Below are 26217 nucleotides of genomic sequence, written 5' to 3' on the forward strand. Positions count from 1 at the left end.
ATAATATATACGGAAACAATAAAGAAATAGATATGTTTAGTGGTTATGAAACCGCTTGTCGTCTGCCATGAATTTTATTACAGAATCAAGTTACCATAAGACACCGAAATATTTTGTCTGAGTAATGACTTACTACGATAAAAAGAAATAGAATACTTTTATAATACACAACGTTATAAAGGTATACATATAATATAATAACAACGAAACTATAAAAAGATATACATATAATATAATAATGATATATATGATGATTCATAAACGCATGTTAATAACAATTGGTAATAAAGACATAAAGATACCCACTAGAAAGTTTATAATTTCAAAACGACAGTAAAATAACGTTCAATTCAAAGGTTCAAATCGCGACATAATATGAAATAATTCAACAGCAAGTAAAAGTACTTTTTCTTTACCTATTTCTTTGTCGTCTTCTGAATCTTCATTTCCATTCGTTCCTATCTAAGCACATGTTATCCACAAGGTACTTCTTCATTTTTTATTCACTACTATTTTTGCTATGGCTTTCGTCATTTTATTTATTCATATCGTTCTCACTCATAACACATATTGGGTAGTTTATTGTTTCATTAAACTTTTTCTGTTTATATCCGTATCATATAAGTTTTCTAGTTATTATAGCGTATATAGTGTATGTTAATTCCATTGTATTTCTTATATTTTCAATATTAATTCTTTCCAATCAAGATTTTCGAGCAGCTCTGAACCATTGGCCCATTTTTGTTGCTTTTGTCACTGTTTCTCCTTTTAACTACAACTTTTCTCCACGTTGATCGGTCTTCTACATATCTGCAATCAAATGAAATATTAACTTTTTGAGATATCCGAATATCATTATAAGAGCTTTCTTCATTCAGTATCTGTTCTTAATCTATACGGATTTGTAGCAGTATACTAATAAGGCCTTATTTGTTTTATTCATTCTTCCTAATTTGCATCAATATATTAAAATAGGTCTGAAGTTTGTATTATGCTCTTTATTCCTTCAGTGACGGTATTATTAACTGTGATTATTGATCCAATAATATTTAAGTGTTCCATACTTTCGAAATTGCAGTTGTAGACTTTTTTGTTTTATCTAGATTTATTTAATTGGTGTCTTCTGTGTATTTGCTTGTATTTGGTTTTCACTTCGTTGATGTTTTAGTTTCTTATGAAATCGATATCATCAGCATTATGTTAGGAGCTGCTTTGTACATTGGACCGTTAACGAATTACATGTTAAATGGACGTTATAGGTATCTATTTTGGTAAGCTGTTCGTTAATTTTTTAACTATTTGAATCGAGAATTTGTATTTTATTAGATCTCTGGTTTATTTATTTTATATGTCTGATGTTTTGTTTCCTGTATCGTTACTACAAGGATTTTGCTGGATACCGACATAGGGAACCTGGTGGTACGTACATGATGTTTTGATTACCAACAGTAGAAAATTTGTCCTGCTGTAAAATCATGATTATTTTACTAGAAAATATAATGTTGTTTAATAATAATAAAGTTGTTTCACTTTGCTTTCTCCATCGAGGTCGCAGTGAGACTGCTACCATTATACCTTCTGGTATTTAATATTTTGCCGATCAAGCAACACTTCCTATAGTCATTAACTTGGTACTGATATCTCTACTCCCCGATTTCAGCAAGCAGTCACCAAACTATTAAAACTGCTACATTCATGCCTCCTATTCAGTGGCGGCTCGTGGCTTGAGAGACAAGGTCGGCAAGGTATTTTTTGTCTCCTCAGATAGGTATACCGTCTAATAAAGACTTAAGTAAATCATCATAGGAGATTTTTTGTTTTCTTGTTTTTTGTTTTTTTTTCCTATAAATTTAGAACCTAAACATGTTTATAAATTAACTCAAGTCTACGTTGTTTGGAAGTAACAAAATGGGTTATAACGTCATCGTAAAATTTATTAGAGTTTTGGAGAGATTTTAAAAGTTTTTTTTCTATTGACATTTGAGACAAGCTTGACATTCTCTCTTGTTTCATGGTATTTCGACAATAAGTTTTGATTCTTTTGAGGCAAGAGAAATCTCGTTCATTTGAGGCAGACGTTGGTGGTAATGAGAGAATTAATGACAATAATTTATTAATTTCGGTAACAGTTTGTTGTAATGAATTGCAATATATAAAATTATATATATCTTGTAACTTATCTCATCTTCCGAAAATATTTGGATCAGCATATAAAACTTTTAATTCATTTTCTAATTTTATTTTATTAAAGAATGATGGATAATTTTTAATTAACCCTGTCTAATAAATATCTTGGAAATTCTTTGGCGTAACTTTTAAATTTTGAATCGTCAAAGAGGTCAAAAATTTGCAAATCTTCAAAATTCGAAAAGCGAGTATCTATTTGCATAATAATAGTATCCAAAATTTCAAAATATACTCGTTTTTCGATATCTGTTTCTGTGTCATGCCTTTTTCTTTTTTTTTGGGGTTCGGAAATATCAAGCGAGTCCAAAACTTCACTGCGTATATACTGGAAATTACTATCATTACGAAAATCTCTGAGATTTTGCACCAGTCTTGTTATTCATTGAACAACATTGAATATCAAATCGGTTTGGGTAAACACTTTCTTAAAAATATTTAAAAAGTATGTTAAAAGAATAATCATTTAATAAAGTTTTCAAACCGATTGCTTCACAGATCGAGATATCATCACTTTGAAAATCGTCGCATTCAATAATAAAATCAAAAACTTCCAAAAGCTCCAAAAATGTAACTTTTAATACACAGAAGAAATAATTATATGCAGAAAAAACACAAATTAAAAAACGTTATCCACTTATTGTACGCAAGAGAGATACCTCTAGGAAAAATCAAAACGACCGAAAATATATACCAAAATAACACAATAAAAGTAAAAGTAGAAGAAGAACCAACCGACCCTAATAAAGCTGATAATGGGATAAGACAGGGATATTTCCTGAGTTCTCTATTGTTCAACCTGATTATGGATGAAATAATAAAAAAGTAAGAACTAAAAAAAGATACCAAATGGAAGAAAAACAAATTAAAATAATCTGCTGTGCAAACGACGCAATACTACTCTTTCAAAATGAAGATGATTTACAACGTATGCTGCACCAATTTCATATAACTGCCAGAAAATTTAACATGTTAATTTCCCCAAAAGAGACAAAATTCATGGTTACAACAGCAAATTTACTAAGATGTTAATTGGAGCTGAAAGGTCAGATAATAGAACATGTGATGGAGTTTAAATATCTAGCCATTATATTATCTAGCTACGGAAAGCTCGAAACTTAAGTGGAAGATCCAGTGAATAGAGCAAACAGAGCCGCAGGCTGCCTAAATGAAACAATATGAAGCAATAAAACTATCGGGAAAGAAACGAAAGGCAGAATTTACAAAACAGTCATCAGACCAATGACATACGCGGCAGAAACAAGACCTGACACAGAGAGGACAAAAAGGATATTAGAAACATCAGAGATGAAAACACTTAGAAAAATTGATGGTAAGACACTATGGGACAGAGCTAGAAGTACAGATATACGCCGTAGATGCAAGGTGGAGAACATCAAGAACTGGTTAAGAAATAGAAGAGTAGAATGGAACGATCATATAAGCCGAATGACAACAAATAGAGTAGTAAAGACGGCAAGAGACGGTTAACCCGTAGGAAGACGATCAGTAGGAAGATCACGAAAACGATGGAACGGCAACTTACTGGAGGCACATTGAAAAATGACAGTCATGTCTATATAAAAAGAAGAAGAAGAAGACACAGGATAAACACTAAAATTGCTGCAAGAAAGATAAAATAAATCAGTCATATTAATGTAGAATACCAGAGGACAGAGTGTTTAGAGAAAATAATGAATCAGTCATATTAATGTAGAATAGTAGAGGACAGAGTATTTGTCATAGCTTTGGACAAGTGCCCAATTAAAAAAAGAACACAGGTCGTCCAAAAAAGATGGAACTCTAAAAAGAAAGTAGAATAGATTTAAAAAAATAAAAGCATAAACATGTCTTTTCCTACTTTTTTAATATTGAAAATACGTAAATAGAACATTGAATTAAAATGTAATCTTTGATAATCTGTGATAAACCCATCACTTGAACAGTGGCGCCGATATATGTAGTTGAAATTGTTTACACATATTTTAACTGTTTATTTTGTTATTATCTAAATATGAGTTGCGACCGATATCACAAACTTATTTAATTTTCATAAAGAGGCTCTTTAATACCTAAAATTATTACTATACAAATCTGATTCGAAATATCGTCAAAAAGTAATACACGGCATGTAAAATTTAAATTTTTAATAAAAAGTAAAAGATTAGGCATTACTTATGGGATTCAAAGAACGAGCGTTAAGGAAGATTGAAGTACTAATAAGATCACCGCAATCGGGCATACCCCGGGTAATGATGAATTAATTAATCGGCTAATTCTTCAGTCACCCCTTTAATATGATTTTGTCAAATTGGTCCTTTTTAGGACCAAATATTCTAATAACATATGTCTATAACTGTTAAGGGTATATCTAGAGATCAAGAAACTTTACTTTACTTAAACTTATCAGACATATGAGCTAAACACGAATGTAACTTACTTCTAGTGTAGGAAACACATATTGGGCCTAACCTAGGGTATTTGGTATATAGCTGATCGCTGAAAACCACATCATAGATATAGACATGCTATTTCTGTCGGAAAAGAAGCAAAGAATAACTTAAAGTCAGAAAGGACAAAACCAGTCAGCCGAGAGAACCTTTTAACGATGTTGAGCTTGGATCCACCATCTACATATTTAATGAAAATAATACAACTACCGACATTGAGGATTCGAGCACAAAGCTTATTACGAAACCTGGACCAAAACACTCTACAATGGCTTATCCGGATGATGAACAACTGTATTCAAATTATGGAGATACCCAAAATTTAGAGACAAGCCAAAGTTGTTACCTTGCTTAAACCTGGCAAAAAAAAAGACCGGGTTCGAAAAATATCCGGTATCAGGGGTGGTATTTTACAATCTAAATGCCGCTTACGACACCTTAAATTACAGAATATTTCTCCAAAAACTATATGATATCCCCTTAGATAACAAGCTCACTTACATTGTCTGCGTATGCCAACATAAGAGAATATTTTTTGTATCACTCACTGGTAAAAATAGCAGATGAAGAACGGTCTCGCTTGGGGTAGCATAAAGGCACCTACACTGTATAACATTTACACAAACAAACGATCCATACCGGTAGATACTAGGACTTCTATTATATAGACGAGACACCTAATATTGCATAATAAAAATAAACTATGAATCAATTTTCAGCCAAAACCCCTGAAAAACTCGTGGGTGTTCCTTCAATTTCCTCAACATAGACGTTTTCACAAAACTGAACATCCAATCTTGTCATAAAATCATTGAACTGTAGACTTCCTATAAATTCCTTGAAAATAGTTTGTATCACACCAAGTCAGTCACAGATTATTGTTTAAAACTAAAAGGTAAATTGAGGACCAGAAATAATATTCTTCGCAAGCTTGTCAGCTAAAAATGAGGCGCACGTCCTTCCGCCCTTAAATCATAGACGCTTGTACTATATGCTTCTGCTGCCGAATATACCTTGTTAGACAAATTAACCATTCTTTCTTTTTGTGCACACTACTACCCATTTTAACACAAAAATATCTATTGTAGCACTTAACCATATTTATTTTGAGATAGCCTTTTATCGAGATATCATATGTAGTACACAAATAAGACCAGAACTAAAATATTAAAAAAGCTTTATACAATATATCGCAGAAGATTGGATAAAATAAAAGTAGTTTTTATTAATCAGATGTTTACATAAAATGTACAAAGACATACTCACGTAAACAAAATATATTACGAAATTTCTGTAATTAAAAAAAACATCAAAAAAACAACATCTTTAAAAATACAGAAAAAATAAAATTTTCTATGCAAGCGAACATTCCATTCAATAATAAGCTCAAAATCCTTTTGTATCTACATACCTGTTTTTTAAAGAACCAGTTACATTTTAGTACTTAGTTATACCAGGTAATATGATATCCTCTGTTACACAGTGTAATGCGTATGACATTCCACTGTCTACAAACAGTAGATAAAAATAGGGAGCCCATATAAACCGTTCAGGGTATATGTTGAAAATATACGGCATAATCGCACAGTTGCCAAACTCTCAGAGCTTACTTAAACCGATAAACGTATGGTTCAAATATACAATGAAGAAGATCTGAACGACCCCTATAATATATACACGTGAACTAAGCAATTATGATACAGGGGTATTTACGGGCTCCAAAAATTTTTTATAAATTATTAAACTCTACATATTGATGAATCGACTGAACCAATATTACCGCGGAGCTCAATTGAACCTGAATTTTAACATGGGCGGAGTTCACTTAATGCCGTAGATATATATATGTATATATATATATATATATATATATATATATATATATATAAACTAAGGTACACTCGAAGAGTGGTGGGTTTTTCGGTCAAAGTGGAGAAATAAAAGACAAAGACGATGGCTACTTCATCTATTTATTGAAGACGTTTCGCTTTCTGCTCAGAAAGCATCATCAGTTCATCTAAAAAGAACAATATGAAACCAAACATCCATAGAGAAGTTATAACCAAAGTGTGTTACCTTACAAAGACATGTAGCAGTCAGTGATGTTAAAAATATGAAAAAGCTTACAAAGCTGGACATTCAGAGTTAACGTTGTATATAACAATTAATTGAAACTAGGTAAAGTTTGCAATTTGACAAAATTAGCACAGCAAAAGAACATGTGATAAAAATACATGTATATATAAAAAAATTTTATAAAAACTTAGTAAAAAACATTAAGATTTATTTTAAAGTGTAAGGAACTAGAAAGATCATTAGATTGCACTTCCAACAAATTTATTTAAAAATTATATTTTAATTTTAACTTTAGGTAACATTATAAGTTATTAAAGATTAATAGTAATAAAGAAAAAAATGAAGTTACCAGTCTTTAGCTTACTGAGGCTCGTTGGTAAATGAATTTAAAGGTTTGACACCCACGCACAACAACGTGAGTAGAAGTGGCCTTGAAGTCACAATGACATAAACAGCAAGGCAAGCTACCAACCTCTATGTATTAAGGCGGTATATTCAAAGAATGTGATAAATTTGGTTGACAACTTGTCGTTAAAAAACCAAGCAGTGAAAGGAAAAGGTGGTTAAGATCACCATTTAACCCTACAGTGATTGATCTGTCAACAAAGAACAAAGCAAGACAAGTCAATCCAATATATCATATATTGTAATATTATGACGTCACTAGTTAGCCAGCTAACAGGTGAAGATTAATAAAAATTTCCACAGTCCAAAGGCTCAAACATTAAGGACCGTAATGAAAAGGATTCTATGAATCAGATTCAATTTAAAGTTTTATCAAACAAGTTCATCAAAAAGAACAATTACTTAATTATGTAAAAGTGATATTGACAAATATTAATAAAAAGTAAGTTGACAAAACTTAATTAAAGAAGGAATAATTTATTTATATTTTATTTTTATTTTTATTTAAATTTATTATAAGAAAATGTGATAAAGAAAACCCCAAAATGGGACAAAATTTAAGTAAACAACATATCAAGCCTAATTCTGTAAAATTAATGCATGATAAATTTGGCTCAAATTACTAATGTCCGTTCTCTTATTCAGAGTATTAGGATGTTTTAATATTGCACACATTTCTAAAAACTGTCTTTTAACGAGATTGCGTTCAGTGCCAAGAATTTTAACTTCATTAAAGTTTACTTCATGCTTAGTGTTAATGGCATGTTGGGCAAGAGCACAAGTATGCTTAGATAAATTGATATCACTGCGGTGTGTCGTAAGACGCCCTCTCAGTGATCTCCCAGTCTGACCGATGTAACATGAGTCACACTCAGCACAAGGTATATGATATATTACATTCACTTGTTCCAGAAGGGACAGAGGTGTTTTAGTTTTAGAGAACAAATTCCTGACAGTCTTAGCATTCTTAATAGCAATTTTAACAGGTACGTTATTATGTTTGTACAGTTTAACGAGTTTCTCAGTAACTTGAGGAAAATAAGGTAAAGAGGAGTAATGGGTAGTTGGATTCCCAAGTACAGTATTAGGCAGAACAGTGTTATTAATTGAATTATTTGATATCATTCTAAGTTGGTCACCATTGGGTATATCATTTAAAGAAGAACCATAGCTTTGAGCGAAAAGGTATTTATTAATAAGGGAGGATGGGTAGGAATTCTCAATCAGAATATTTTTAAGTAATTGAAAGGATTCCCTTCGATTAATCGGATGTATCAGTCTATTTAGCCTGCAGCTTAAAGCTTTAATAAGGTTTAATTTGTATTTAAAGGGATGACAAGAATGGTAGTTGAGAAACCTATTAGAGGCCATTGGTTTCCTGTACCAACTTGTAGTAAGGGTGTTATCTCCCATTCTAATGACACGCATGTCTAAGAAGGGAATACTATTTGTGTTGGAGTCCTCAAGTTCAACAGTGAACTGTAAATGAGGATCAAACTCATTGAATAAAGACAAGGTGGCCTGAATCTTGTCTGGAGGTAAGGCTAGTAATAAGTCATCAACATACCGTTTAATAAAAGGGATTTGGAAATCTAAAAGACCCAGACGGTCAGATACTAAATCATCCAGTACATAATTAACTAGGATGGGAGAGATTGAGGAACCCATAGGTGTCCCAAAAATTTGAAGGTAATATTTGTCGTTGAAGACCAAAAAATTAGTGTCAAATGTTAATTGTAAAAGTTCTGCAAAAACATCCCAGGATACAGGACAGTTTGGTTGGATGGAGTTCCAGTGATTTCTTAGGGAGGTAATAACGCTCGAAAGAGGTAAATTAGTGAAAAAAGATACCACATCAAAACTCACTAAAATGTAGCCTTGTGGAAGTTCAAAATTATTAATAAATTCACTAAAGTGAAAAGAATCAACAATATTAAAGTTGTTATTATAATTATAAGATTTAGATAAGATGTCAGTTAAACATTTTGCAATATTAGTATTTGGTGAATTAATGGAGGAAACAATTGGCCTCATGCTCAATGTGGGCTTATGTATTTTAGGTAGACAATAAAATCTGGGAGCATATCCATCATAATTATGTAAAAATTTTGCAAGTGGTTGATCTATGATCTTAATATTTTTTAAGTGTGTAATGAATTTATTTATTTTATTTGTAAATTTAGAGCAAGGGTTGGTAGAGAGAGGTTGATAGTATCTAACATCATCTAACAACGATTGGCTAAGATTAAGATATTGATCCCTATCCATGAGGACAGTAGCATTCCCTTTATCACTAGTAAGGACGAGAAGATTAGGGTGAGTTTTTAAAAACGATACCGTCTCCCTGTAAATCTTATCTAACTCCGATATGGGTTGTCTAGGGCGATTAGAAAAGTTCAACAGAATATTATTGGAAGAAGACCTAAGAGATAAAAGGTCAGAATTGTCAGCATGTGACAAAATATTTTCCACATCTGCTAAAATTCTACTAACAGAATAATCTCTGAAAGTTGGCTGTAAGCCAAATTTGGGGCCCAAGGATAACAATTTGAGAATGTCCTGAGGAACCTCAGTACTAGATAGATTTTTAATCCACTTAGGATTAAATGGAATTTTTTTAAACTGGGGAGTGTCTAAGTTATTAAGCTTCTTACGAAGGTGTGCCATGGATTTATGATATATAAAATTAAATTTCTTATGTAAAGATGACTCAAAAGTGTCCAACAAATTGTCAGGAAGGTGATTATCCAGAAAAGAAGTGACATTATTGATTTGAGAAATAATAAATTTAATATCGGTGTGAACCTTAGAAATATGGAAATTAAGTAATCGTGCCCTCACCTGTCTGTTTAACGCTTGGCTTCTGCGGTAAAGGGTGTCATTGGTGGAGCCTGATGTTGAAGTGAGTATGTTGGAAGTGGTGTCTATGATAAATCTTGGGATCTTCTTAGTTCTCCTACACTCCAAAAGGAAAGTTCTTCTAGCTTCTGCTGTGGCTAGTTTCTCTGTTAGGTTCGTCCATCTCTTCAGCTTCTTCACTACTGGTTCTCCATGGATGCGCCTGGTGGTGGCATAAAACCCCTCTGTAACAGAAAACATCGAGAAAAGGAGTACGACCGTCAATCCAATATAAACTAAGGTACACTCGAAGAGTGGTGGGTTTTTCGGTCAAAGTGGAGAAATAAAAGACAAAGACGATGGCTACTTCATCTATTTATTGAAGACGTTTCGCTTTCTGCTCAGAAAGCATCATCAGTTCATCTAAAAAGAACAATATGAAACCAAACATCCATAGAGAAGTTATAACCAAAGTGTGTTACCTTACAAAGACATGTAGCAGTCAGTGATGTTAAAAATATGAAAAAGCTTACAAAGCTGGACATTCAGAGTTAACGTTGTATATAACAATTAATTGAAACTAGGTAAAGTTTGCAATTTGACAAAATTAGCACAGCAAAAGAACATGTGATAAAAATACATGTATATATAAAAAAATTTTTATAAAAACTTAGTAAAAAACATTAAGATTTATTTTAAAGTGTAAGGAACTAGAAAGATCATTAGATTGCACTTCCAACAAATTTATTTAAAAATTATATTTTAATTTTAACTTTAGGTAACATTATAAGTTATTAAAGATTAATAGTAATAAAGAAAAAAATGAAGTTACCAGTCTTTAGCTTACTGAGGCTCGTTGGTAAATGAATTTAAAGGTTTGACACCATAAAGGTTTTTTATGCCACCACCAGGCGCATCCATGGAGAACCAGTAGTGAAGAAGCTGAAGAGATGGACGAACCTAACAGAGAAACTAGCCACAGCAGAAGCTAGAAGAACTTTCCTTTTGGAGTGTAGGAGAACTAAGAAGATCCCAAGATTTATCATAGACACCACTTCCAACATACTCACTTCAACATCAGGCTCCACCAATGACACCCTTTACCGCAGAAGCCAAGCGTTAAACAGACAGGTGAGGGCACGATTACTTAATTTCCATATTTCTAAGGTTCACACCGATATTAAATTTATTATTTCTCAAATCAATAATGTCACTTCTTTTCTGGATAATCACCTTCCTGACAATTTGTTGGACACTTTTGAGTCATCTTTACATAAGAAATTTAATTTTATATATCATAAATCCATGGCACACCTTCGTAAGAAGCTTAATAACTTAGACACTCCCCAGTTTAAAAAAATTCCATTTAATCCTAAGTGGATTAAAAATCTATCTAGTACTGAGGTTCCTCAGGACATTCTCAAATTGTTATCCTTGGGCCCCAAATTTGGCTTACAGCCAACTTTCAGAGATTATTCTGTTAGTAGAATTTTAGCAGATGTGGAAAATATTTTGTCACATGCTGACAATTCTGACCTTTTATCTCTTAGGTCTTCTTCCAATAATATTCTGTTGAACTTTTCTAATCGCCCTAGACAACCCATATCGGAGTTAGATAAGATTTACAGGGAGACGGTATCGTTTTTAAAAACTCACCCTAATCTTCTCGTCCTTACTAGTGATAAAGGGAATGCTACTGTCCTCATGGATAGGGATCAATATCTTAATCTTAGCCAATCGTTGTTAGATGATGTTAGATACTATCAACCTCTCTCTACCAACCCTTGCTCTAAATTTACAAATAAAATAAATAAATTCATTACACACTTAAAAAATATTAAGATCATAGATCAACCACTTGCAAAATTTTTACATAATTATGATGGATATGCTCCCAGATTTTATTGTCTACCTAAAATACATAAGCCCACATTGAGCATGAGGCCAATTGTTTCCTCCATTAATTCACCAAATACTAATATTGCAAAATGTTTAACTGACATCTTATCTAAATCTTATAATTATAATAACAACTTTAATATTGTTGATTCTTTTCACTTTAGTGAATTTATTAATAATTTTGAACTTCCACAAGGCTACATTTTAGTGAGTTTTGATGTGGTATCTTTTTTCACTAATTTACCTCTTTCGAGCGTTATTACCTCCCTAAGAAATCACTGGAACTCCATCCAACCAAACTGTCCTGTATCCTGGGATGTTTTTGCAGAACTTTTACAATTAACATTTGACACTAATTTTTTGGTCTTCAACGACAAATATTACCTTCAAATTTTTGGGACACCTATGGGTTCCTCAATCTCTCCCATCCTAGTTAATTATGTACTGGATGATTTAGTATCTGACCGTCTGGGTCTTTTAGATTTCCAAATCCCTTTTATTAAACGGTATGTTGATGACTTATTACTAGCCTTACCTCCAGACAAGATTCAGGCCACCTTGTCTTTATTCAATGAGTTTGATCCTCATTTACAGTTCACTGTTGAACTTGAGGACTCCAACACAAATAGTATTCCCTTCTTAGACATGCGTGTCATTAGAATGGGAGATAACACCCTTACTACAAGTTGGTACAGGAAACCAATGGCCTCTAATAGGTTTCTCAACTACCATTCTTGTCATCCCTTTAAATACAAATTAAACCTTATTAAAGCTTTAAGCTGCAGGCTAAATAGACTGATACATCCGATTAATCGAAGGGAATCCTTTCAATTACTTAAAAATATTCTGATTGAGAATTCCTACCCATCCTCCCTTATTAATAAATACCTTTTCGCTCAAAGCTATGGTTCTTCTTTAAATGATATACCCAATGGTGACCAACTTAGAATGATATCAAATAATTCAATTAATAACACTGTTCTGCCTAATACTGTACTTGGGAATCCAACTACCCATTACTCCTCTTTACCTTATTTTCCTCAAGTTACTGAGAAACTCGTTAAACTGTACAAACATAATAACGTACCTGTTAAAATTGCTATTAAGAATGCTAAGACTGTCAGGAATTTGTTCTCTAAAACTAAAACACCTCTGTCCCTTCTGGAACAAGTGAATGTAATATATCATATACCTTGTGCTGAGTGTGACTCATGTTACATCGGTCAGACTGGGAGATCACTGAGAGGGCGTCTTACGACACACCGCAGTGATATCAATTTATCTAAGCATACTTGTGCTCTTGCCCAACATGCCATTAACACTAAGCATGAAGTAAACTTTAATGAAGTTAAAATTCTTGGCACTGAACGCAATCTCGTTAAAAGACAGTTTTTAGAAATGTGTGCAATATTAAAACATCCTAATACTCTGAATAAGAGAACGGACATTAGTAATTTGAGCCAAATTTATCATGCATTAATTTTACAGAATTAGGCTTGATATGTTGTTTACTTAAATTTTGTCCCATTTTGGGGTTTTCTTTATCACATTTTCTTATAATAAATTTAAATAAAAATAAAAATAAAATATAAATAAATTATTCCTTCTTTAATTAAGTTTTGTCAACTTACTTTTTATTAATATTTGTCAATATCACTTTTACATAATTAAGTAATTGTTCTTTTTGATGAACTTGTTTGATAAAACTTTAAATTGAATCTGATTCATAGAATCCTTTTCATTACGGTCCTTAATGTTTGAGCCTTTGGACTGTGGAAATTTTTATTAATCTTCACCTGTTAGCTGGCTAACTAGTGACGTCATAATATTACAATATATGATATATTGGATTGACTTGTCTTGCTTTGTTCTTTGTTGACAGATCAATCACTGTAGGGTTAAATGGTGATCTTAACCACCTTTTCCTTTCACTGCTTGGTTTTTTAACGACAAGTTGTCAACCAAATTTATCACATTCTTTGAATATACCGCCTTAATACATAGAGGTTGGTAGCTTGCCTTGCTGTTTATGTCATTGTGACTTCAAGGCCACTTCTACTCACGTTGTTGTGCGTGGGTGTCAAACCTTTAAATTCATTTACCAACGAGCCTCAGTAAGCTAAAGACTGGTAACTTCATTTTTTTCTTTATTACTATTAATCTTTAATAACTTATAATGTTACCTAAAGTTAAAATTAAAATATAATTTTTAAATAAATTTGTTGGAAGTGCAATCTAATGATCTTTCTAGTTCCTTACACTTTAAAATAAATCTTAATGTTTTTTACTAAGTTTTTATAAAATTTTTTTTATATATACATGTATTTTTATCACATGTTCTTTTGCTGTGCTAATTTTGTCAAATTGCAAACTTTACCTAGTTTCAATTAATTGTTATATACAACGTTAACTCTGAATGTCCAGCTTTGTAAGCTTTTTCATATTTTTAACATCACTGACTGCTACATGTCTTTGTAAGGTAACACACTTTGGTTATAACTTCTCTATGGATGTTTGGTTTCATATTGTTCTTTTTAGATGAACTGATGATGCTTTCTGAGCAGAAAGCGAAACGTCTTCAATAAATAGATGAAGTAGCCATCGTCTTTGTCTTTTATTTCTCCACTTTGACCGAAAAACCCACCACTCTTCGAGTGTACCTTAGTTTATATTGGATTGACGGTCGTACTCCTTTTCTCGATATATATATATATATATATATATATATATATATATATATATATATATATATATATATATATATATATATATATATATATATATATATATTGTCATACTTTTTATTTCCCAACCAAAGAAAAATAAATAAAAATATCCATCGGAATAAAATTTTAAGAAATCATTAGAAACAAAAATGTATATATTAATTTAAGATAAGATTTAGTGTAGATAAGAATAGAAATTTGTTTGGCAAACGACCTGTTTCCGTTGCAAACAAAATTATCAAAAAACCTTTGTTTAGAATTAGAAGACATTTTACCTGTAAGTTAATCTCTTCATTGTTTGTAGAGTCGAGTATTAAATGACCATATTCTAATCTTTTGAAATATGTATAAATGATGTATTGAAAAAAACCAATTTTAAAGTAAGCTATTTAGTTTTCTTTGAAACCGAAATTAGGCTTTTCCAATATCATAGTAAACACAATTTAAGCTTTTTGATTGGACGGTCGTTTTTAAATGGGAATTTGGGAGTCGATGATGAGACAGGAGAAGTCAGTCATATTTTGGTCATCGAAAGGAAACAGTCGTGTGTCTCAAGATAGGGTGTAGTTCGTGAGTTTGGATACCGGCGTAACGAAAAGAAGTGAATAGTTTGAAGAAGGAGATAATAAGTAGATTAAAAGAGGTCGTTGTATCTACCGTGGGCATTTTATAAAGGATATGTGAAAGTATTCTTACGGCATCAAGTTGACAAAAGGAGGTCCTAGTGTCATAAATAAGTAGCGGAGTTTGGGGAAGTGAATCAGGTGTTTTTTGTGTAGTCTGAAGGAGGTTTGCAGAGACGTAAAGAAGGAGCCGAGGTGACAAAGAGGGGAGATCACATCTTTGAGGAGACTGGACTTTTCTGGGTATGTTCCAACATACAACTCAAGAAGAAAATAAACTGTAAGTGTTTGTACAATTGAATTTTATATCTGTGAAGGATCGTTTCGACATCAGGGTCATTAGCATTCAAATTTAAGAACTGAGGTTTTGTTAGGCTAATCAAAAGTTTAAAGTTTTGTGGTTTCTTTTTTCAAGTAAAGAAAATTTTAAGTAAAATTGGTTTTTCACGTAATATAAATATATGTAGCTTTATAATCTTATTATCATAATAATTTGATTTATTTTCTTGTATGCTAATTGATAAGATAACGACAGAATTTAATAATTGTTTTATTCGTTCATATAAAATAAAGAAACGTAAATCTTTGTAATATAATATATTTGTATTATTATCCTTTTTTCTCTATCCTGATAAAAGACAACTAGAAAAACTTTTGAATCCATCGAACACAGGTAATATAAGGATTATTTTACTTTTGATAACAGATAAGTTATAATTTTTTTATTGGCTCAATAAACTAAGTTTGAACTCAAAATATATATATATATATATATATATATATATATATATATATATATATACAATAACGTATATATAACAATAACGGCTATAACGTACAATCGGATATAACAAAAAATAGTAGGTCCCATAGAATGACATACAAAAAACGCATTTATATTGCTTATAATGAACAAATCGGTTAGAGCAAACGTATTTCTTGGAACACTAGCAGTTAAAATATTGGTTACAGCGTACAATTTCAAGTACATATCTGTACCTCAGATGATACAACTTCCATTTTTTTCAATGACATTTTTACATACTGTATAATAAATAAATAATAATAACCAACGCATGATGTATATGAAAGTAGATACAATCTTCAATATAATATTGTTTCCACATCTTAATAAATAAGTTTAAAAGTGCTATCCTGTAAAGTTATGAAAATAAACATTGTAGTGTTGTATTTCTCACAGGTTTTACCGATATTCAGTACCACGAAATAAGAAGTAAGGATTTATTAATTTATGGTTATAGTACATCCGGGCAGGCAACTACACTTGATTACTTGTCCTTTAGACATTTAGACCTCCCAAGACGGGTCCATTGTATTACAAAATTTTGTTTATATTACACCATTTGGCCCAAGCCAAGAGTTTCTGAATTTGAATTCAGTTGTGTCTAGCCTTCATAGAAAACATGTCACGGAAACAATTTACTATTGAGGAACAGTTTGGAATAATTTGCCGAGTCGATTCCAGTGATTCCACGAGTTCGATTGCCCAGGAATTTAAAACATCATGCTCAACAATTGCTGGAATGATGAAACGGCGAAAAAAAATTATTATGCAATTTAATAAGTGTGAAAAAGGAAAACGCGTTCGGTCATGAAATCACAGTGACATTGAAAGTGCTTTACTCGATTGGTTCAAACAACAACGCGCAAACAATGTACCCGTGAGTGGGCCGATGCTTCAGGTAAAGGCTGACGCTTTCGCTGTAATTTTGAAAATGGATTTTAAGTCTAATGCTTCCTGGGTTCAACGTTTCCGAGCTCGCCACAATATTGTCCATGGAAAAATTTTAGGTGAGTCAGCAGTTGTTGACAGATCAATTACAAATGACTGAGTTGAAAATGTGTGGCCTACACTCAGGTCCGGCTATAGCGATGATGAAATTTTTAATGCCGACGAGATGGGAATATTGATGAGTTTAGACTGACACCTGATCACGTGTTAAAGTTTAAAGGGGAGAAATGTTCCGGTGGTAAACTCTCAAAAGAGCGAGTTACAGTTCTTGTTGCAGCCAACATGTCCGGTTCCATAAAAAGGATGCTTTTGGTGATAGGAAAAAGTAAAATACCGCGCTATTTTAAAAACGTGAAAAATCTCCCTGTTGATTACGATTTCAATAAAAAAGCCTGGATGACGTCGGCTATTTTTGAAAAGACTTTAATAAAATGGAACTGTGAACTTTTACAACAAAAGAAACACATAATTTTAATTGTCGACAACTGTCCGTCCCACCCTCAGTTGACAAGTTAATACAAATTAAACTCGTTTTTCTGCCTACAAATTGTACGTCCGAACTGCAGCCCATGGACCAAGGAGTTATAAGAAGTCTTAAAGCATGCTTTCGGAAAGAATTGGTGTACAAAATCATCGAAAAGAGAGAGAATAACGACGATACGAAAATCAGTATTCTTGACGCTATACTAATGATATCAAAGGCATGAGAATCTGTGTGGAAGGAAACGATCATCAACTGTTTTCGTTTTTCCAGCCTAACTAACGACTTACAACCATCAGGAATCGCAAACGATATTGCACAAACGCATTTGCAGGATGCCTTTCCCTTTTCAGTTCTGACTGCTCTGCAGATGACTATGTACGAGTGGATGACGAAATAAGTACGAGCGAAGACCTGTCAGATATTGACATCGTACTGAGTCACCAAACTAGTGACAAACAAAGTTCTGATGAGGCTGATGAAAAATTTGAAGATTTAAGAAAAATTCCTACTGTTGCTGAAGCGTATGCTGATTGTTCCACCATAAGAGCATTTATTCAGACCGCTGAAATTTCCCAGAGTGTGAAAGAATCATTATCGATTGTTTCCACATCAATTGAAAAAGTGTTTTTTTCAGAAGTTTAAGGAAGACGACAAACAAAAAGTACAGACTTTTTTCATTAAATATTCAGGTAAAATGTTGTATATAGGTATATTGTATATATGTATATATATTTTGTAATACATAAATGTATGTATTTTTCTTTGTCTTTTTAAAAATAAATAGTATGTGTATGCCTACATTTTTATAATACAAAGATTTTGAGAAGCCGTTATATTATATTGACTATTTATACTTATACTATATTTATTGACTACTTATACTTATTTCAATACATATTAAACATAAATTTATAATTTAGATTTACGTAAGTACAATAAATACATATGTTAAATGTTATGTATAATATGTTATTATAACATATTATAAGTATAGATAAAGTAACACATTTTTGCGTCATAAACCTAGGTACAACGAACTAACTGTTCCTACCAGTGTAATATCGTTTATAGCAACCTGTACATTATAACCGATAGAACCGCTTACAGAGAACACTGGCTACAACGTACAAAAACCACCAGTCCCCTGAAGTTCTTTATAAACGATTTTGACTGTATATATATATATATATATATATATATATATATATATATATATATATATATATATATATATATATATATATATATATATATACCTAAACTTATATAGAATATTTCCCCAATATAAAATATAAAAATAAATACTTTCCCTGTAAAAACATTTGATTTTAGATAATAGAAAGATATTAAACATCGGTTATGTTTAAGAAAAAAAATATAAAAAAAATAAATGAATGAATTGAAAAGACAAGTACTTAGTGTAAATCATTTAATTTCTAGCTGAACGCTGTAGGTTTTCATACTCTAGGAATTAAATGCTTTACACACTTTTAAATTAATTTTTATAATTTAACTTAATTTTTAGTATCTCAGTGTATAGTATTAAAAACGACTGTTAGCAGAAAAACAATGAAAATACTCCAACTACTTATTTTACTTGTGCAAAAACAATGTTTTCAGCAATGTCTGATTTCATTGTTGCGTTAGATTGACGTCATAAAATGAATGCATCAGGTCCACGAAACTGTGAACTCAGTCTACCTACTTTAAAATTTTATATTATAATAACTAATAGTTAATAGTAAACAGTTGGTTTTAAATGCAGAGGGACACTTATTACATATCCTCATGGATGTTATTAATTATTATTAAGGGTATTATCAAAGGGGTATATGAAAAAAGTTGTTAAAAGTAACTACATTGTAACGTTAATAACATACATTAGATCAAATCAATATAATTTGATGATTTAGTGGTTACAACAACTATTCAAACCCATGGAAACCTTAGATAAATATATTGCAGTAATCACGGAAAGTTAAAGAATCTATAAAGAATACAGGGATATAAAGAATCTATAGTTTGACGTTGATTATAAATACAAGTATAGATGAGCTATACTAAGTAAATTATTACGCTACGGTTTTAGGAACAACTAGTTTGAACACATCACTGTTTTAATAACATACTATGTTTCCTTTTAAATTTATTTATTATAAAATATTTAATTTGCAGGTACTGTATTTCACAATAAAGATCCAGTTTCGGAAAGTTTAAAATTATTTAAATGGTTAATTGCACCTTTAAGTCCAACCAGTTTTTTTAAACAGTACTGGGAAGTTAAAGCCCTGCACATACAACATAATTCAGCGTATTACTTTAGTGATATCTTGACTACAGCAAAACTGGATAGTATTTTTAGGTAAGTCTTTTTTCTTAGATTGGTTGGCTTTTGTAGAAACCTTTGTAGAAGCCAGTTGTTGGCTTATTAGGATTAGAAACTGTTGTTCCTTGAGTAAACAATATCTTAATACTGTGTAACTCCGAAATATCAAAGTGGCACAGTCGTTCAGAACAGGCACTGTAATTATAACCTAGAACAATTTATTTGTAATCATATCTGTTTTTTCAATAATTAAAATATTTCGCATTTAAAGCGTAGTAATTGCATTCTGTAAAAATTTATTTGTCTCTCTGGTTTTCCAACAATTAAAATATTTCAACTTCTTACAGCAAGCATAATTTCCCTATTTAGTAAACACCGAAAGATTAAAAAGAGAAGAAATTCAAGACAATCAGTTAGTCCAGTATAACTTACTACAGTATAGTCTACAGAATAATTCCAGTAAATTCTCATATCAACTACGACTGGCGGACAAACTTACGCAGATAAAAGATGAGTCAGCAGTGAACATATATATCAACATGAAATCTTGTATTCATGCTGCTGCAAAAGAATATCTAGGGCAGGGGTCAGAACCCTTTTGAGTCGGAAGAGCCAAAAATACAAAATTTCAAAGTTTTTAAAGAGCCACAAAATTTTTCTTGTCAATAATCCCTATTTCGTCTGCCATCTTTCAAAACAAGTGCTGCCACCTATAGTCGTTTGAAAACGCGAATGAAGCGGCGAACAGTATTACCAGATCTCACCCAAAATAAAAAAAAATATATTTTGAGAAAATGAGTAAGTCAATACCGCAGATAATCAACAACTTATTTTATCCCAGATTTTAAGATCTGTAGGTAGTGATGTTGAGTTATATTATTTTAGTTTTCTGAGAAAGGATAAATTACCAGTTACAGCTTTAGAAATAATAAAAGGAATATGGTCATACCTCTGTTTGAGTAAAGTTCCATATTGAAACCATATGCTAATAGGGCTAATGAACTCACTATTGACAACAATTTCATTATGTAGAGGTACAGGGTAGTAGTACCTTCCAAGTTTCATAATCAAATCTTACATGAATTGCATAGTACTAAGAGTGGAATAATTCGAATGAGGACAGTAGCAAGGCAATATTTTTGGTAGCCTGGCTTAGATGGAGATTGAATCTTTTATGAAATCTTGTGAAGCATGTTTAAAAAATATTGTAACGCCACCGAAGACACCATTACTTAAATTCCAAGAAGGAGCTCATGTGTTTGATAGAATTCACATTGATTTTTTAGGAAGTAGTAAGAAATATTTGGTTATTACAGATGCATATTCAAAGTTGCACAAGGTATATGAAATGTCAAAAGACTGACTCAGGGCATACCATCGGTAAACTTCGGGGACTGTTTTGCCCGATTTGGGTTACTAAATCAAATTATTTCAGATAATGGTCCAGTTTATTTCAGAGGAGTGTCAGCGATTTTGTAAGAGTAATGGTATTATTCATAAGGCTCCTTATCATCCAGCAATCGACGGAGCTGGCGAAAACTCAATTAAAACCTTAAAATACGCAATAAATAAAATGTTAACAGGTTCCGAGAGCCAGAATATATCTGAGATGATTTCAAAATATTTATTTTCTTATAGAACAACCCCGAATTCAGTAACAGAACTCCCGCCTATCTCATGTTTGGGTTTAGGCGTAAAATTAAATCCAGATTTGACTTTTTAACATTACAACAATAAGACATTGAATGCTAGAGAACGACAAATAAAATACTATAAAAGTAATAGGGTGTTGTAATTTATAGAAGGGGAAAATGTTGATGTTAGGGATTACAGGGTCAATCCACAAAAGCCTAAATGGGCAAAATGTAGGACAGTTAGGAAATTAGGGCATAAAACATTTTTATGTCAGCCTTTAAATAATCCAAGCCTTCAATGGAAAAGACATCATCATCAGCAGTTTTGAGTCCACTGCTAGACATAGGCCTCCCGTAAATAATTCCAATGCATTCTATCTTGAGCACACTGAATCCAGTTGTGCTGAATGCGCTTGATGTCATCTGACCACCTTGTTGGTGGTATATAAATAAAACATAAGCAAAGAGGAACTAAAGGCTATAAGAACTTTAAAAAATGACGACTCCCTAATTATCCTACCAGCAGACAACGGTAATGCAACTGTGATAATGGTTAAAATTCAATATGAAAACAAAATTAAATGTCCAATTTCTAATAACAAACGGACCTTATACAAAATCAACAAAGGATCCAACGAAGCCTTTGGAAAACAGAATATATAGAACTTTAATTAAGTTTAAAGTTTATGTAACAATTTATCAATGAAGATTAATTACACCTCGTTACAGCAAGACACCTCATTTTTATGGAGTACGGAAAGTTCATAAAACAAATACACCACTTAGACCTATTTTTAGTAATATGAATTCTCCTTGTAGTTAACTGTCAAAATTTTTATTAAATATTATACAATCATTTGCAAATAAAAATGACACATTTATAAAAAAATACACATTTTTTAAATAAATTATCGAATACTGAATGTAATTCAAATATTATTTTAATACGTTTTGGCATAAATAGTTTATTTACAAATGTGCCATTAGATAAGACTTTAAATATAATAAAAAAAAAGTAAAGAATGATGATACTACTAAAACAAGACTAATTAATATATCAGCTATAATGGAGTTATTTGCAATATGTACTGATAATACCTATTAACAACTAAATTAGTTTAAGCTGTAGTTTACCTTCATTATTAGCAGATAAATTTATGGAGGACTTTGAAAAAATACTATTTCTCTAAATAAAATTTAAAACCCACAGTATGGCGGAGATATGTAGATGAACTATTCTCAATATGGCTTCATGGATCAGAGTTGTTGTACACATTCCTGAATTATATAAACTTTGAAGAAGATACAATAATATTTACCATAAAAAAGGAATGTAATAAGACTACATTACGTGGATGTTTTAATATCTAAGAGCGATACTGGATATGAGACATAAGTGTATCTAAAACCAACAAGTGTATATCTAAATTACAAATCAAATCACAACATCAATATTAAAAAGGGAATCATTAAATCCTTATACGATAGAGCCAGAATTACTCATTGTATTTTTACCCCCACTTATTTTCTTTAATTTCGGGAATACAAAAAAAGTTTCAAATAAAAGTTATATTATTTTATCTGTACCGATCAACAGTGTAGCAACAGACCAAATTTTGTATACAGGGAGCGCCCAATAAAATGCATCTTCAATATTTCAAATGGGACACCCTGTATTTTTTTATAGTTTTATATAATATGTAACATAGTGTAACATTAGTTTTGTTCTATAATGGCGTATGGTACTGCTATACTATACTAAGATAAAGAAAATATTTAGAAAGTCAACAAAATTAATGACTTACAATACTACATTTAAGATACAATACTATATTTAATATTACAATAGATGCTCCAAGGGTCCTCCATTGTTATCAATGTACAAGTAATATCTTCGTCTTAAATTCTCTAATGCGTCAGATATTTTGTTATTATGACCTTTTAAATTTTCAATTTCCGCGCGAATTTTTGTCGTGATAGTGTTAATATTTGTATTTGAATCAAAATACACTTTTTCTTTTAAAAACCCCCATAAAAAGCTATCACATGGTGTTAAGTCGGGACTATTTGGTGGCCATATAATGGTACCCTTATTTCCGATCCACATATTAAATTGATTATTTAAATGTTCTTGAACGGCTACAACATTATGTGACGGTGCTCCATCTTGTTGCCATATCATAGTATTTAATTGATTTTGTGTATAATTTTGATTTAATAACTCATCCACTTCTGTATTGACTGTGTCCAAATATGATTCCTCAGTTAATTTATCATAAAACAATGGTCCAACTATTTTGTTTTGAAATATTCCGCACCACACATTTATTGATTTTCTTCCTGACTTTTTTATTTACTTAATTTTACTTTTTCTACTATTTTTCTGTTCCAACGAATACCTATTTCTTCTATTAAAAATGCCTGAAGTTGAAAAATTGGATTCATCTATCCATAAAATGTTATAAAAATAATTAGGATCAATGTTCAAATTTGTAAGCATGTCTTGACAGAACTGTAAACGTTTTCTCTTATGAACATCGGTTGTAAGTTCTTGTACCGGTAATATTTTGTACGGCTTATAGTTATGCTTTTTTAAAAAGTACCCTTAAGCTAGCAGGGACAAATGAGCGGAATCCAATTTAACCTACGTAATATTTTTTCACTCATTTTTCACTAATTTATTACCACCTTAATAATTTTTCACCACCAAACCAACCTTAAGGGGAGCGATCCTGCTGGCTTAAGGTTCAAGCTAGCAGAATTCAGAAAAAAACTTTTTGCCGATGGCATATTTTTTTACCCATTTTTCACTAATTTATTACCACCCTAATAATTTTTCACCACCAAACTACCCTTAATGGGAGCGATTCTGTTGGCTTAAGGTTCAAGCTAGCAGAATTCAGAAAAAAACTTTTTGCCGATGGCATATTTTTTTACCCATTTTTCACTAATTTATTACCACCCTAATAATTTTTCACCATCAAACCACCCTTAAGGGGAGCGATTTTGCTAGCTTACGGTTAAAACTAGTAGAATTAAAAAAAAATATTTATGATATACCACAGTGCTCTGCTAGGTTTTTATGAATTTATCACCCTATATTATATTTCACCCTTTAACTACCCCTTATGGAAAGTCAATAATTTGGTTAGATTAAAATTTAAGGGGAAATTAAAAAATTCTTTATTTTTTTCAAATTCATTCTCCTTTACTTATAACTAAAATAAAAAAACTATTTTTTAAATGTTTACTAAACTTTAACCACCCTGATAATCTTGCACCCCTAAACCAATCTTAGTTGGAAACGTTCCTGCTACCTTAATATTTGAGCCAGCGAAATTAGAAAAAGATATATTTTTGAAATACCACAGGGTTCTAAAGCCAATAATTCTGTTAGTTTAATATTTAAGGTGAAAAACTATTCTTTTTCAATTTTACTCTCACTTAATTATAACTGAAATAAAAAACTGTTCTCTTAAGTTTAGACTAAACTTTGATTACCACCATAATTTTTCACCAATAAACCAATCTTACTTGGAAACGTTCTTGCTAGCTTAATATTCGAGCCAGTTGAATTAATAAAAATTATTTTTGAAATACCTGTTCTGTTAGGTTTTTACGAATTTATTACTACCCTAGTAATTTTTCACCCTCAACTAACCCCAACTAACTACCCTCAGGTAACCAGAGACACTAAAGGTGCAGACTTTTCTCTTTGTTACATCTTCTTCTTCTTCTTAATTCTATAATAACGTCAGTTTTTCGAACCCCTTTCTCCCTTTTCCTTCCGAAAAGGAACCAGACCCTCCCCTAGATGTGTGCCGTTATTAGGTATACATTGTAGGACAAGCCCTAGACCTTCTGCAAGAACACCCTTCCAGACTGCGCGGGATGTCCCCATGTTTCGTTCTCTAATGAACTCGTCCGGGGATATTCAGCGTCAAAGAGGGGGTGGTTTTAGCTGGTAGGCGACCTGACAGGGGCGCACGATGGGGGCCCGGTTTTCCATGTGAACTCTATGCCGTTCTCGTGTGGTCCTGCCTTTCTGGTTGAATTCAACAGTACTATTGACACCTTCCCTAGACGGTTTCGAACCTTTCCACCTCATTCCAAAAAAAAGGTTAAAATTTAAGGTGATGAGAAATCTATTTTTACAATTTTACTGTACTCTATCAATCAATATTTCTGTTAGGTTAAAATTTAAGGCGAATTTTTTTTTTATATTCAACTTTACTTGACGTATAATTTAAATTAAAAATGTTTTCTTTTAAGTTTTTGCTAGACTTTCACCACCCTGATAATTTTTCACCCCTAAAGCAATTTTATTTGCAAACGTTCCCGTTAGCTAAATATTCGAGCCAGCAGAATTAAGAAATATATATATTTGTGAAGTACCACAGTGTTTTGATAGGTTTTTACAAATTTATTACCACCCTATTAATTTTTCACTTCTTTCCTTATGGGGAGTTAATATTAAGCTATTAAGCGGAAGCTCGAATATTAAGCTAGCTAATTCAAATAAAAATTTTGAAATACCACATGATTCTGCTCGATTTTTACTAATTTTTCGCCTCTCAACTAACCCGTGGTAGCTTAGGTTAAAATAAAAAAAGTAATTTTTAAATACCACTGTATACTACAAAGCTTTTGCAATTCATTTACCACCTTCACAATCGTTTACCCCTCTATAAAAAGCCAATAATTCTGCTACGTTGAATTTTGAACTGACAAAACAAAATTTTAAAAGGTATTTTTAATATTTTTCTTATATTGTACTTTTACTTCAACCTTTTACTATTTTTTGCTATCTTCATATTTT

The 26217-nt window shown here is 31.6% G+C and overlaps 1 protein-coding gene across 2 annotated transcripts in view; it reads left to right on the top strand.

Moving 5' to 3' along the window:
- NO66 (Bifunctional lysine-specific demethylase and histidyl-hydroxylase NO66) overlaps positions 1–26217 on the top strand; it is a 132067-nt gene that overhangs the window by 23375 nt on the left and 82475 nt on the right. For both annotated transcript variants that reach the window (XM_072526038.1, XM_072526037.1), the window contains exon 2: positions 19614–19800. In XM_072526038.1, the coding sequence (XP_072382139.1) occupies positions 19614–19800 (187 nt within the window). The remainder of the gene's footprint in view (positions 1–19613; positions 19801–26217) is intronic.

This window comes from Diabrotica undecimpunctata, chromosome 3 (assembly GCF_040954645.1).
Source record: "Diabrotica undecimpunctata isolate CICGRU chromosome 3, icDiaUnde3, whole genome shotgun sequence".
Classification (NCBI taxonomy): Eukaryota; Metazoa; Arthropoda; class Insecta; order Coleoptera; family Chrysomelidae; genus Diabrotica; species Diabrotica undecimpunctata.